The 13,639-nt window shown below is 43.1% G+C and overlaps 1 protein-coding gene across 1 annotated transcript in view; it reads right to left on the bottom strand.

Moving 5' to 3' along the window:
- LOC112068372 (zinc finger protein 271-like) overlaps positions 1–13,639 on the bottom strand; it is a 53,318-nt gene that overhangs the window by 25,446 nt on the left and 14,233 nt on the right. The window contains exons 4-5 of the mRNA XM_070438120.1: positions 12,653–13,484; positions 12,333–12,339 (exon numbers count right to left, since the gene is read on the bottom strand). Of these exons, the coding sequence (XP_070294221.1) occupies positions 12,333–12,339; positions 12,653–13,484 (839 nt within the window). The remainder of the gene's footprint in view (positions 1–12,332; positions 12,340–12,652; positions 13,485–13,639) is intronic.

The following is a 13,639-nucleotide window of genomic DNA, read 5'->3' as shown; positions in this document are numbered from 1 at the left end:
TGCTAAGCACCATTTGGGAGGCTGTTGCTACTAGCACTACCTATTATACTTGCTAGCACTTCCTATTAGCTTGCTAGCACAACTGGGAGGCTGTTGATACCTACACTACCTATTATAATTGCTAGCACACCACTGAGGCTGTTGATACCTAGCACTACCTATTATGCTTGCTAGCACCACACGAGAGGCTGTTGATACCTAGCACTACCTATTATACTTGCTAGCACCACTCGGGAGGCTGTTGATACCTAGCACTACCTATTATGCTTGAGCACCACTCGGGAGGCTGTTGATACTAGCACTACCTATTATGCTTGCTAGCACCACACGGAGGCTGTTGATACCTAGCACTACCTATTATGCTTGCTAGCACCACACGAGAGGCTGTTGATACCTAGCACTACCTATTATGCTTGCTAGCACCACTTGGAGGCTGTTGATACCTAGCACTACCTATATAACTTGCTAGCACCACACGGAGGGCTGTTGATACCTAGCACTACCTATTATACTTGCTAGCACCACTCGGGAGGCTGTTGATACCTACACTACCTATTATGCTTGCTAGCACCATCGGGAGGCTGTTGATACTAGCACTACCTTTTATGCTTGCTAGCCCACTCGGGAGGCTGTTGATACCTAGCACTACCTATTATGCTTGCTAGCACCACTCGGAGGCTGTTGATACCTAGCACTACCTATTATTTGCTGTGCTAGCACACTCGGGAGGCTGTTGATACCTAGCACTACCTATTATACTTGCTAGCACTACCTATTATGCTTGCTACACCACTCGGAGGGCTGTTGATACCTAGCACTACCTATTATACTTGCTAGCACACTCGGGAGGCTGTGATACTAGCACTACCTATTATGCTTGCTAGCACCATGGGAGGCTGTTGTACCTAGCACTACCTATTATACTTGCTAGCACTTCCTATTATGCTTGCTAGCACCACTCGGGAGGCTGTTGATACCTAGCACTACCTATTATATTGCTAGCACCACACGGAGGCTGTTGATACCCTAGCACTACCTATTATCTTGCTAGCCCACTCGGGAGGCTGTTGATACCTAGCACTACTATTATGCTTGCTAGCCCACTCGGGAGGCTGTTGATACCTAGCATACCTATTATCTTGCTAGCACCACCGGAGGCTGTTGATACCTAGCACTACCTTTATGCTTGCTGCCCACTCGCGGAAGCGTTTGATACCTAGCACTACCTATTATGCTTGCTAGCACCACTCGGAGGCTGTTGATACCTAGCACTACTATTACTGCTAGCACTACCTATTATGCCTAGCACCACTCGGGCTGTTGATACCTAGCACTACCTATATACTTGCTAGCACCACTGGGAGGCTGTTGATACCTAGCACTACCTATTATCTTGCTACGCCACTCGGGAGGCTGTTGATACCTAGCATACCTATTATGCTTGCTAGCACCACGCGGAGGCTGTTGATACCTAGCACTACCTATTATACTTGCTAGAACTACCTATTATGCTGCTAACACCAGGGAGGCTGTTGATACCTAGCACTACCTATTATAATTGCTAGCACCACACCGGAGGCTGTTGATACCTAGCACTACCTATTATCTTGCTAGCACCACTCGGGAGGCTGTTGATACCTAGCACTACCTATTATACTTGCTAGCACCACACGGAGGCTGTTGATACCTAGCACTACCTATTATACTTGCAGCACCACACGGAGGCTGTTGATACCTAGCACTACCTATATTACTTGCAGCACCACTCGGAGGCGTTGATACCTAGCACTACCTATTATGCTTGAGCACCACTCGGAGGGTGTTGATACCTAGCACTACCTATTATGCTTGCTAGCACCACACGGAGGCTGTGATACCTAGCACTACCTATTATTGCTTGCTAGCACCACCCGGAGGCTGTTGATACCTAGCACTACCTATTACTGCTAGCACCACTGGGAGGCTGTGATTCCTAGCACTACCTATATACTGCTAGCACCACCGGAGGCTGTTGATACCTAGCACTACCTATTATGCTTGCTAGCACCACCGGAGGGTGTTGATACCTAGCACTACCTATTATGCTTGCTAGCACCACTCGGGAGGCTGTTGATACCTAGCACCTACTATTATGACTTGCTAGCACCACTCGGGAGGCTGTTGATACCTAGCACTACCTATTTACTTGCTAGCACTTCCTATTATGCTTGCTAGCACCACACGAGAGCTGTTGATACCTAGCACTACCTATTATGCTCTTGCTAGCACCACATGAGAGGCTGTTGATACCTAGCACTACCTATTATACTTGCGAGCACCACTCGGGAGGCAGTTGATACCTAGCACTACCTATTATACTTGCGAGCAATACTCGGGAGGCAGTTGATACCTAGCACTACCTATTATACTTGCTAGCACTTCCTATTATGCTTGCTAGCACCACTCGGGAGGCTGTTGATACTTAGCACTATCCATTATGCTTGCTAGCACTACTCGGGAGGCTGTTGATACCTAGCACTACCTATTATACTTGCTAGCACTTACTATTATGCTTGCTAGCACCATTCGGGAGGCTGTTGATATCTATCACTACCTATTATACTTGCTAGCACCACACGAGAGGCTGTTGATACCTAGCACTCCCTACTATGCTTGCTAGCACCAAACGAGAGGCTGTTGATACCTAGCACTACCTATTATAATTGCTAGTACCACACGAGAGGCTGTTGATACCTAGCACTACCTATTATACTTGCTAGCACCACCCAGGAAGCTGTTGATACCTAGCACTACCTATTATACTTGCTAGCAACACTTGAGAGGCTGTTGATACCTAGCACTACCTATTATGCTTGCCAGCACCACTCAGGAGGCTGTTGATACCTAGCACTACCTATTATGCTTGCTAGCGCCACTCGGGAGGCTGTTGATACCTAGTACTACCTATTATACTTGCTAGCGCCACACGAGAGTGAAGCTAGCGTGGTGATCCACATGTTTACCAATAGTATAAATCACCCCGTTACCTGCAAGCTCTTCCTCAACAACAATGCAGTATTTAATATCAGAAGTAAATAAATGTTTTAAAATGCAGGGACCCAAGACTAAAGATTCTATTTTAACAAACCAAACATAAATCTTAGCAAACTCGTGTGGTGCAGTTGAGTTGTGGGTGTCAGAAATAATGTAGCTATTTTTACAGCAGGAATAAATAAGTTGTAGCTGTGACGAGGGCTTGACCATTTACTGGCCAATGAAAATATGTTCCCAACCTTTTCATGTGGTTGCATCAAGTTGTGTATTTACTGTGTTTGATGTTGAATTGTTGTTATAACAACCAGGAGGAAAGCATGGATGGATTCCATGCCAGCGGAGCCCGGAAATATTTGTCAGAACAATCCGAGATATCAAAAATATTTTCAGGCTAGGCTGGTGTGTGTGTGTGCGTAATGTGAAGATAGTTAAGATGCTCCCGACAAACAATTATTGTGCTGACGTTGCTTCCAGAGGCAGTTTGGAACTCGGTAGTGAGTGCTGCAACTGAGGACAGACGATTTTTACATGCTACAATCTTCAGCACTCAGCGGTCCCGTTCTTTAAGCTTGTGTGGCCTACCACTTCACGGCTGAGCCATTGTTGCTCCTAGACGTTTCCACTTCACGATAACAGCACTTACAGTTGGCCGGGGCAGCTCAAGCAGGGCAGAAATTAGACAAACTTACTTGTTGGAAAGGTGGCATCCTATGATGGTGCCACGTTGAAAGTCACTGAGCTCTTCAGTAAGACCATTCTACTGCCAATTTTGTCTGCTGAGATTGCATGGCTGTGTGCTCGATTTTATACACCTGTCAGCAATGGGTGTGGCTGAATTAGCCGAATGTAAACTTGAGTTAACAAAAAATGTATTGGTTCTGCAATGTTGAAAATCCTATAAGGTGTGGAGACTATCAATTTCAACTTATTTTAGAAGAAATAGGTCATTATTTAAGAAAAGTGCAACGGTGCCAATATGTTTATCTGCAACCGTATCCAATCAAATTTATTTAGCAATATCCAAATCATATATCAAATCCAATTCAAGAACTTTCAAGGCTGGAATCTATATCTATATCTATATAACAACTTAATAGACTATCAAATCAAATCTTATTTGTCACCAAATACAACAGGTGTAGACCTTACAGTGAAATGTTTACTTACAAGCCCTAACCAACACTGCAGTTTTAAAAAATGTATTAAAAAAATACGAATAAGAAATAAAAGTAACAAATAAAGAGCCCCCTAACTTTGTAAAACTCTTTCCACACAGGGAGCAGTGGAACATTTTCTTGTGCAAAGCATTGCGACAATAACAACACAGAGTTACACATGGGATAAACAAACGTACAGTCAATGTAGAAAGGCAATAAATAGGCCCTAGTGGTGAAACAATTACAATTTAGCATTAACACTGGGGTGATAGATGTGCAGATGATGATGTGCAAGTAGAGATACTGGAGTGCAAAAGAGCAAATAATAATATGGGGATGAGGTAGTTGGGTGGGCTATGTACAGATGGGCTGTGTACAGGTGCAGTGATCTGTAAGCTGCTCTGACAGTTGATGCTTATAGTTAGTGAGGGAGATATAAGTCTCCTGCTTCAGTGATTTTTGCAATTCGTTCCAGTCATTGGCAGCAGAGAACTGGAAGGAAAGGCGGCCAAAGCAGGTGTTGGCTTTGGGGATGACCAGAGAAATATACCTACTGGAGCGCGTGCTACGGGTGGGTGTTGCAATGGTGACCAGTGAGCTGAGATAAGGCGGGGCTTTACCTAGCAAAGACTTATAGATGACCTGGAGCCAGTGGGTTTGTCGACAGATATGTAGCGAGGGCCAGCCAACGAGAGCATACAGGTCGCAGCGGTGGGTAGTATATGGGGCTTTAATGACAGAAACAGATGGCACTGTGATAGACTGCATCCAGTTTGCTGAGTAGAGTGTTGGAGGCTATTTTGTAAATGACATCGCCGAAGTCAAGGATCGGTAGGATAGTCAGTTTTACAAGGGTATGTTTGGCAGCATGAGTGAAGGATGCTTTGTTGCGAAATAGGAAGCCGATTCCAGATTTAATTTTGAATTGGAGATGCTTAATGTGAGTCTGGAAGGAGAGTTTACAGTCTAACCAGACACCTAGGTATTTGTAGTTGTCCACATATTCTAAGTCAGAACCGTCCAGAGTAGTGAGGCTAGTCGGGCGGAAGGGTGCGGGCAGCGATCGGTTGAAGAGCATGCATTTAGTTTTACTAGCATTTAAGAGCAGTTGGAGGCCATAGAAGGAGTGTTGTATGGCATTGAAGCTCGTTTGGGGGTTTGTTAACAGTTTCCAAAGAAGGGCCAGATGTATACAGAATGGTGTCGTCTGCGTAGAGGTGGATCAGAGAATCACCAGCAGCAAGAGCGACATCATTGATGTATACAGAGAAAAGCGTCGGCTCGAGAATTGAACCCTGAGGCACCCCCATAGAGACTGCCAGAGTTTCGGATAACAGGTCCTCTGATTTGACACACTGAACTCTGTCTGAGAAGTAGTTGGTGAACCAGGCAAGGCAGTCATTAGAGAAACCAAGGCTGTTGAGTCTGCCGATAAGAATGCAGTGATTGACGGAGTCGAAAGCCTTGGCCAGGTCGATGACGGTTATGATATCATTTAGGACCTTGAGCGTGGCTGAGGTGCACCCATGACCAGCTCGGAAACCAGATTGCATAGTGGAGAAGGTACGGTGGGATTCTAAATGGTCGGTGATCGGTTTGTTCACTTGGCTTACGAAGACTTTAGAAAGGCAGGGCAGGATGGATATAGGTCTGTAACAGTTTGGGTCTAGAGTGTCTCCCCCTTTGAAGAGGGGGATGACCGCAACAGCTTTCCAATCTTTGGGGTTCTCAGTCGATACGAAAGAGAGGTTGAACAGGCTAGTAATAGGGGTTGCAACAATTGCGGCGGATCATTTTAGAAAGAGAGGGTCCTGATTGTCTAGCCCAGCTGATTTGTAGGGGTCCAGATTTTGCAGCTCTTTCAGAACATCAGCTATCTGGAATTGGGTGAAGGGGAAGCAGTGGGAGGGGGACCTGGGCAAGTTCCTGCGGGGGGTGTAGAGCTGTTGACCGGGGTAGGGATAGCCAGGTGGAAAGCAAGCCCAGCCTTAGAAAAATGCTTATTGAAATTTTCGATAATTGTAGATTTAACGGTGGTGACAGTGTTTCCTAGCCTCAGTGCAGTGGGCAGCTGGGAGGAGGTGCTCTTATTCTCCATGGACTTTACAGTGTCCCAGAACTATCTACATTTCTGTTTGAAAAAGCTAGCCTTTGCTTTCCTAACTGCCTGTGTATATTGGTTCCTAACTTCCCAGAAAAGTTGCATATCGCGGGGGCTATTCGATGCTAATGCAGTGCGCCAAAGGATGTTTTTGTGCTGGTCAATGGCAGTCAGGTCTGGAGTGAACCAAGGGCCATATCTGTTCTTGGTTCTACATTTTTTGAATGGGGCATGCTTATTTAAGATGGTGAGGAAAACATTTTTAAAGAATAACCAGGCATCCTCTACTGACGGAATGAGGTCAATATCTTTCCAGGATACCCAGGCCAGGTCGATTAGAAAGGCCTGCTCGCTGAAGTGTTTTAGAGAGCGTTTGACTGTGATGAGGGGTGGTCGTTTGACTGCGGACTCATTACTGACGCAGGCAATGAGGCAGTGATCGCTGAGATCCTGGTTGAAGACAGCAGAGGTGTATTTAGAGGACAGGTTGGTCAGGATGATATCTATGAGGGTGCCCGAGTTTACGGATTTGGGGTTGTACCTGGTAGGTTCCATGATAATTTGTGTGAGATTGAGGGCATCTAGCTTAGATTGTAGGACGGCCGGGGTGTTAAGCATATCCCAGTTTAGGTCACCTAACATTACAAACTCTGAAGATAAATGGGGGACAATTAATTCACATATGGCGTCCAGGGCGCAGCTGGGGGCTGAGGGGGGGTCTGTAACAAGCGGCAACAGACCTTTCTGGAAAGGTGGATTTTTAAAAGTAGAAGCTCGAACTGTTTGGGCACAGACCTGGATAGCAAGACAGAACTCTGCAGGCTGTCTCTGCAGTAGATTGCAACTCCACCCCCTTTGGCAGTTCTGTCTTGGCGGAAAATAGTTATAGTATAATAGTTATAGTTAGGGATGGAAACACATACATAAAAGCACTTTTCAGCTATGATTTTAGCACTCAGAATCCAGAATGGATATGACAATGGGGACAGCACAGGATGTAATACACCCTTACAACAATCTACTTTTTGTTCATCTTGACTTGTTAACTGGTAAACTGCTATTGTGTGTCAAGAAAATTGCCCCAATTAGGGGTTAGTGTACTCCAGTAAAAAAGGGCTGGTTTAGATTAAAAACTATTGCCCTGTGTCCCCGTTCATAGGGGCATGAGAGACTAGTCAGTGGTAGAATTGAGTTGGTACTTTATTGGCCCAAACACCCATAGACCCACAAGGTTGAGGTTACTCATGGACAGTAATTAGTAATATTTTTTTGTTGTTGCATTGATGCATTGTGTCTTCTAACTGTCGAAGAATAGGATCCAAAGTATCTGAAATATCTGTTCCCATAAATACAAAGGAGGATGTCTCTCCTCATACCTCTGGCACTTTAGTGAGACTGCCAGACGGTGCACAACAGAGCCAAGCAGGAGAGAATACATAAAGGTCAACGTTGCCAAATGAAAGTCAAGGGGTGTGTCTGTGCCTTTTGGATTACTCTCTCTTTACAGAGAACCCCTGTGGTTCAAGTCTGCTCTGCGCATGTCTGAAAGTGACAGAGCCAGCAGCCAAGAGAGTTTTTCACAGTATGTCATAAAAAAGTATTACAGTTATGAATGTATGCAAAATGCTAATATGTATTAGATCCAGTACAATGGAATAACTAAGATCTGAATTTGAATGCAGCGTGTTCCGATTCCTCCTTCTCTTTCTGTCCAGCAGGGTCAACCAAAAACACTGGGCCTGATGGTTCATGCAGATACTGGGGAAGCAATATAGAAATGTATTGATCCCTTAAATGATTTTACTATTAAATGACCCATATCACAACCCTCATACCTCTTCACAAAAATGATTTTACTCACAAAAGACGTAGGAATTTATTTTCCCAGTTAGAAATAGTAGGAATTTATTTTCCCAGTTAGAAATAGTAGGAATTTATTTTCCCAGTTAGAAATAGTAGGCCATGCATCAAATAACTATTTTCATCAGAAAAACGAACCCTCAAATGCAATATTGCATTTTGTAAGTTGTCTGCAGGTGGCTTGTTGTGAATGCACTCAAATATCAAGTCATTATCAGGTTAGGTAAACTGCGTTCTAATACTCAACGTAGAAGGATTTGTCTTAACCTTTCTAGCGCAGGCGTTCCGCTAGCGGAACCCCTCGACAACATTCCACTGAAAAGGCAGCGCGAAATTCCAAAATATATATTTTTTAAATATGTAACTTTCACACATTAACAAGTCCAATAAAGCAAATGAAAGATAAACTTCTTGTTAATCTACCCACTGTGTCCGATTTCAAAAAGGCTTTACAGCGAAAGCACAACATATGATTATGTTAGTTCAGAGCCAAGTCAAAAAAACACAGCCATTTTTCCAGCCAAAGATAGGAGTCACAAAAAGCAGAAATATAGATTAAATTAATCACTAACCTTTGGTGATCTTCATCAGATGACACTCATAGGACATCATGTTACACAATACATGTATGTTTTGTTCAATAATGTGCATATTTATATCCCAAAATCTCAGTTTACATTGGCGCGATACGTGCAGTAATGTTTTGATTCCAAAACATCCAGTGATTTTGCCAATCAAATCAAATTGTATTTGTCACATACACATGGTTAGCAGATGTTAATGCGAGTGTAGCGAAATGCTTGTGCTTCTAGTTCCGACAATGCAGTAATAACCAACGAGTAATCTAACCTAACAATTCCACAACTACTACCTTATACACACAAGTGTAAAGGGATAAAGAATATACATAAAGATATATGAATTAGTGATGGTACAGAACGGCATAGGCAAGATGCAGTAGATGGTATAGAGTACAGTATATACATATGAGATGAGTAATGTAGGGTATATAAACATAAAGTGGCATAGTTTAAAGTGGCTAGTGATACATGTATTACATAAAGATGGCAATATGCAGTAGATGATATAGAGTACAGTATATACATATACATATGAGATGAGTAATGTAGGGTATGTAAACATTATATTAAGTGGCATTGTTTAAAGTGGCTAGTGATACATTTTTACATACATTTCCATAAATTCCCATTATTAAAGTGGCTGGAGTTGAGTCAGTATGTTGGCAGCAGCCACTAAATGTTAGTGGTGGCTGTTTAACAGTCTGATGGCCTTGAGATAGAAGTTGTTTTTCAGTCTCTCGGTCCCTGCTTTGATGCACCTGTACTGACCTCGCCTTCTGGATGATAGCAGGGGTGAACAGGCAGTGGCTCGGGTGGTTGTTGTCCTTGATGATCTTTATGGCCTTCCTGTGACATCGGGTGGTGTAGGTGTCCTGGAGGGCAGGTAGTTTGTCCCCGGTGATGCGTTGTGCAGACCTCACTACCCTCTGGAGAGCCTTACGGTTGTGGGCGGAGCAGTTGCCGTACCAGGCGGTGATACAGCCCGACAGGATGCTCTCGATTGTGCATCTGTAGAAGTTTGTGAGTGCTTTTGGTGACAAGCCGAATTTCTTAGATAGCCACAGAAATCCTAAAAATACTCATAATAAACATTGATAAAAGGTACACGTGTTATTCACAGAATTAAAGATACTCTTTAATGCAACCGCTGTGTCAGATTTCAAAAAAACTTTCCGGAAAAAGCATAATCTGAGTACGGCGCTCAGAGCCCAATCCAGCCAAAGAAATATCCGCCATGTTGGAGTCAACAGAAGTTAGAAATAACATTATAAATATTCACTTACCTTTGATGATCATCAGAATGCACTCCCAGGAATCCCAGTTCGACAATAAATGACTGATTTGTTCCATAAAGTTCCATAAAGTCCATCATTTATGTCCAAATAGCCACTAGTTGTTAGCGTGTTCAGCCCAGTAATCCATCTTCATGAGCACTACGTCCAGACAAAAACTCGAAAAGTTCTGTGACAGGTCGCAGAAACATGTCAAACGGGGTATGGAATCAATCTTTAGGATGTTTTTAACATAAATCATCAATAATGTTCCAACCGGAGAATTCCATTGTCTGTAGCAAAGCACTGGAACAAAAGCTAACTCTGTCGGGAGTGCGCGTCACAAGCCTGAGACACTCTGCCAAATCCATGACTCATTCAGCTCCCATTCCCCCCTCCTTTATAGCAGAAGCCTGAAACAAGTTTCTAAAGACGGTTGACATCTAGTGGAGGCCTTAGGAAGTGCAACTTGACCCCATAGACACTGTGTATTCGGTAGGCCAAGCTTTGAAAAACTACAAACCTCAGATTTCCCACTTCCTGGTTGGATTTTTCTCATGTTTTTGCCTGCCGTATGAGTTCTGTTATACTCACAGACATCATTCAAACAGTTTTAGAAACTTCAGAGTGTTTTCTATCCAATACTACTAATAATATGCATATATTAGCATCTGGGACAGAGTAGCAGGCAGTTTACTCTGGGCACGCATTTCATGCAAAAGTGAAAATGCTGCCCCCTATCCGTGTACAGTATATGAAAGTGATGCTATGAAATGGATTTTATCACGTTATCAAGCTCACTGTGACTGACAAATCACTGCCTATTACTGTGATTAAAAAGAGCATATGAAACATTGTTTTTCATAAGGACTACCTGTGCACCTTCCTTTAAGCACCTCTGTTTGAACACCTCTCCTGTCCTTGATCCATACCACATACAGCCATTTGCGGATCTTTTCAGCGTCCATGTGAAAGATAGTTATTGTGAGTATGGAACATTTGTTTGCTTAAAAAAGAATAATTTAACACCCATGTAAAATGAAGGCCTGCAAAGCTTACAGATTTAAGTATAATAGCATGAGATTAATCAGAGTGTGTGATATGAAGGTATAGTCAGTGGACATTCTGAACCTTGTTTGAAGTCTGTAGGTCACATGACCAAGGAGCTATAGAAATTCTACATTTTGAAAAATTAATGTAAAACTATGTGAGATAAAAATAGACAAACTAAAGGGTGTGCAATGTGTGTCTATGCTACAACCAGTTTTGAAAGTGTTTGGAGTAATGGTTAAAGAGCTATTGAAATTTGAACAATTTGATTTGACGGTCCCTAACTGCTGTTGGTGGAGGTAAGGAAAACTACAGGCGAATATCCGGCCTGAAACTGTCTTTACCTCGGTTCTACTGAGGTGGCCGATTAGCTATTACTGTTGAAGAAGCGTCCCGTCCACTAGATCATACGTCACACTCTGGCAGCATCGCCTGAAAAACGCACATCGCCATCTGCTGACTGGAGTGGGTAACGCAGTTCAGGGAAAAAAGTTTCACTTTCAACCATTGTTTTTATTTAATTAATATCATATAACATTATATGAAACGTACATTGATTAATGCAAATTCAAAGTGATAATTGGAAACATTAAAAGTTTACACACCAATTACAAGCACACACACACACCAGTCCACTATATGTGCTGAGTAGAAGGATTTGACTAAAGCAACATCATTTAATCCATTTTAGAATAAGGCTGTAAGTATCAAAATGTGGAAAAATTCAAGGGGTCTGAATACTTTCCAAAGGCACTGTATCAACTGTTTATTAACTATTTATTTTTGAACTGTATTTATGAAATGTATTTATTTATTTATTAACTGTATCCTCTGACCAGGGCATACCATCAACATGTAGCGTCCTCCGACCAGGGCATACCACCAACATGTAGCGTCCTCCGACCAGGGCATACCACCAACACGTAGCGCCCTCCGACCAGGACATACCACCAACATGTAGCGTCCCCCGACCAGGACCAGTTGGCAGGCATACTATAACGTCTGGTAAAATATCTTAGTCTGGGGAGGATGGATGGGATGTAATGGATGGGATGTAATGGATGGGATGTAATGTAATGGGTCGGTCATGTAGCTTCAATCATTTGATCATAAACTAGGTTAAATTAACTGAAGGGGGGCATGATAAATATAAAGAAACAGACAGGAAACTAGCCACAATCAACCAGAATATCAGAATTCACCAACTCATCAAGAGAGTCATATTTGTCATCAGAGGTTCTGAGAAACACGTCCATTCCTCTGTGACCAGGTATCTCACCAAATCCCTGAAGTGACCGAAAGACACTAGGGAGTGTAATTTGAGAGGATTCTGACATTCATTCCATGTGGTGAGGAAAAACTAAAGATTAAAATAAAGTTGACTTCAATCACGAAAGATAATGAGTGTGAATAACAACCCCTCCAACACAAACACACTTTTTCCCCGAAATGTCCAACATAGAACGCTCTGCGCAAGTTCTATATAAAAATGATGCAGTGTTCTACTACCCAGGTCTGGTGTTGGAGGTCATTCCACAATCTGTGTTCTACTACCGTGGTCTGGTGTTGGAGGTCATTCCACACTCTGTGTTCTACTACCCAGGTCTGGTATCTGAGGTCATTCCACAATCTGGATCTCCTGCATGTATGTTATTATGTTTATTCAGATCCCTTAAATCAGAGTATCTCTTCCCACACTGATCACAGCTATAAGGCTTCTCTCCTGTGTGGGTTCTCTGGTGTGATTTCAGGTGACCTGACTGAGTAAAGCTTTTCCCACACTGATCACAGCTATAAGGCTTCTGTCCTGTGTGTGTTCTCTGGTGTGATATCAGGTTGTTTGACTGAGTAAAACTCTTCCCACATTGATCACAGCTATAAGGCTGCTCTCCTGTGTGTGTTCTCTGGTGTAGGAGTAGTTCCCTTGAGGTGATAAAGCTCATTCCGCAGTCAGAGCAGTGGTAAGGCTTCTCTCCTGTGTGTATTCTCTTGTGTGCAGTCAGGTTAGCTGAGGTAGCAAAACTTTTCCCACATTGATCACAGCCATATGGTTTCTCTCCTGTGTGAATTCTTAGGTGTGATTTCAATGAGTATGATCGAGAGAAACTCATTCCACACTGAGAGCAGCTATAAGGTTTCTCTCCTGTATGGATTCTCTGGTGTATTGTAAGTTCTGATGAAGAAGAGCATCTCTTCCCACATTGATCACAGTTATAAGATTTCTCTCCTGTGTGAATTCTCTGGTGTACTTTTAGTGAATCAGATCTTGAGTAACTCTTCCCACACTCGGAGCAGCAGTGAGGTTTCTTCCCTGTGGGTCTCCGCTGGTGTTTCTTGAGGTGTTCTGATCTGGAGAGACTCTTCTCTGCCTCGTCAGCATCATGATGTTGTTGAGGCTCCCCAGAAGATCCACGATAGTCAAGTCTCTCTCCTGTGTGAACGTCAAAGTCAGATAGTCAATATAGTGAATGTTTAAATGTTTTTACACACTTTGACAATTGTCTTCTAAGTCTGTTTTTGGTTAGTTTTTGGTCCACCAGCCACTACGGTAGGTAGATGAAACCCCCCCACAAAAGACGAATGAGC

The sequence above is a fragment of the Salvelinus sp. IW2-2015 genome, unplaced genomic scaffold (genome assembly GCF_002910315.2).
Source record: "Salvelinus sp. IW2-2015 unplaced genomic scaffold, ASM291031v2 Un_scaffold467, whole genome shotgun sequence".
Lineage (NCBI taxonomy): Eukaryota > Metazoa > Chordata > Actinopteri > Salmoniformes > Salmonidae > Salvelinus > Salvelinus sp. IW2-2015.
This window is presented reverse-complemented; position numbering and strand designations above follow the sequence as displayed.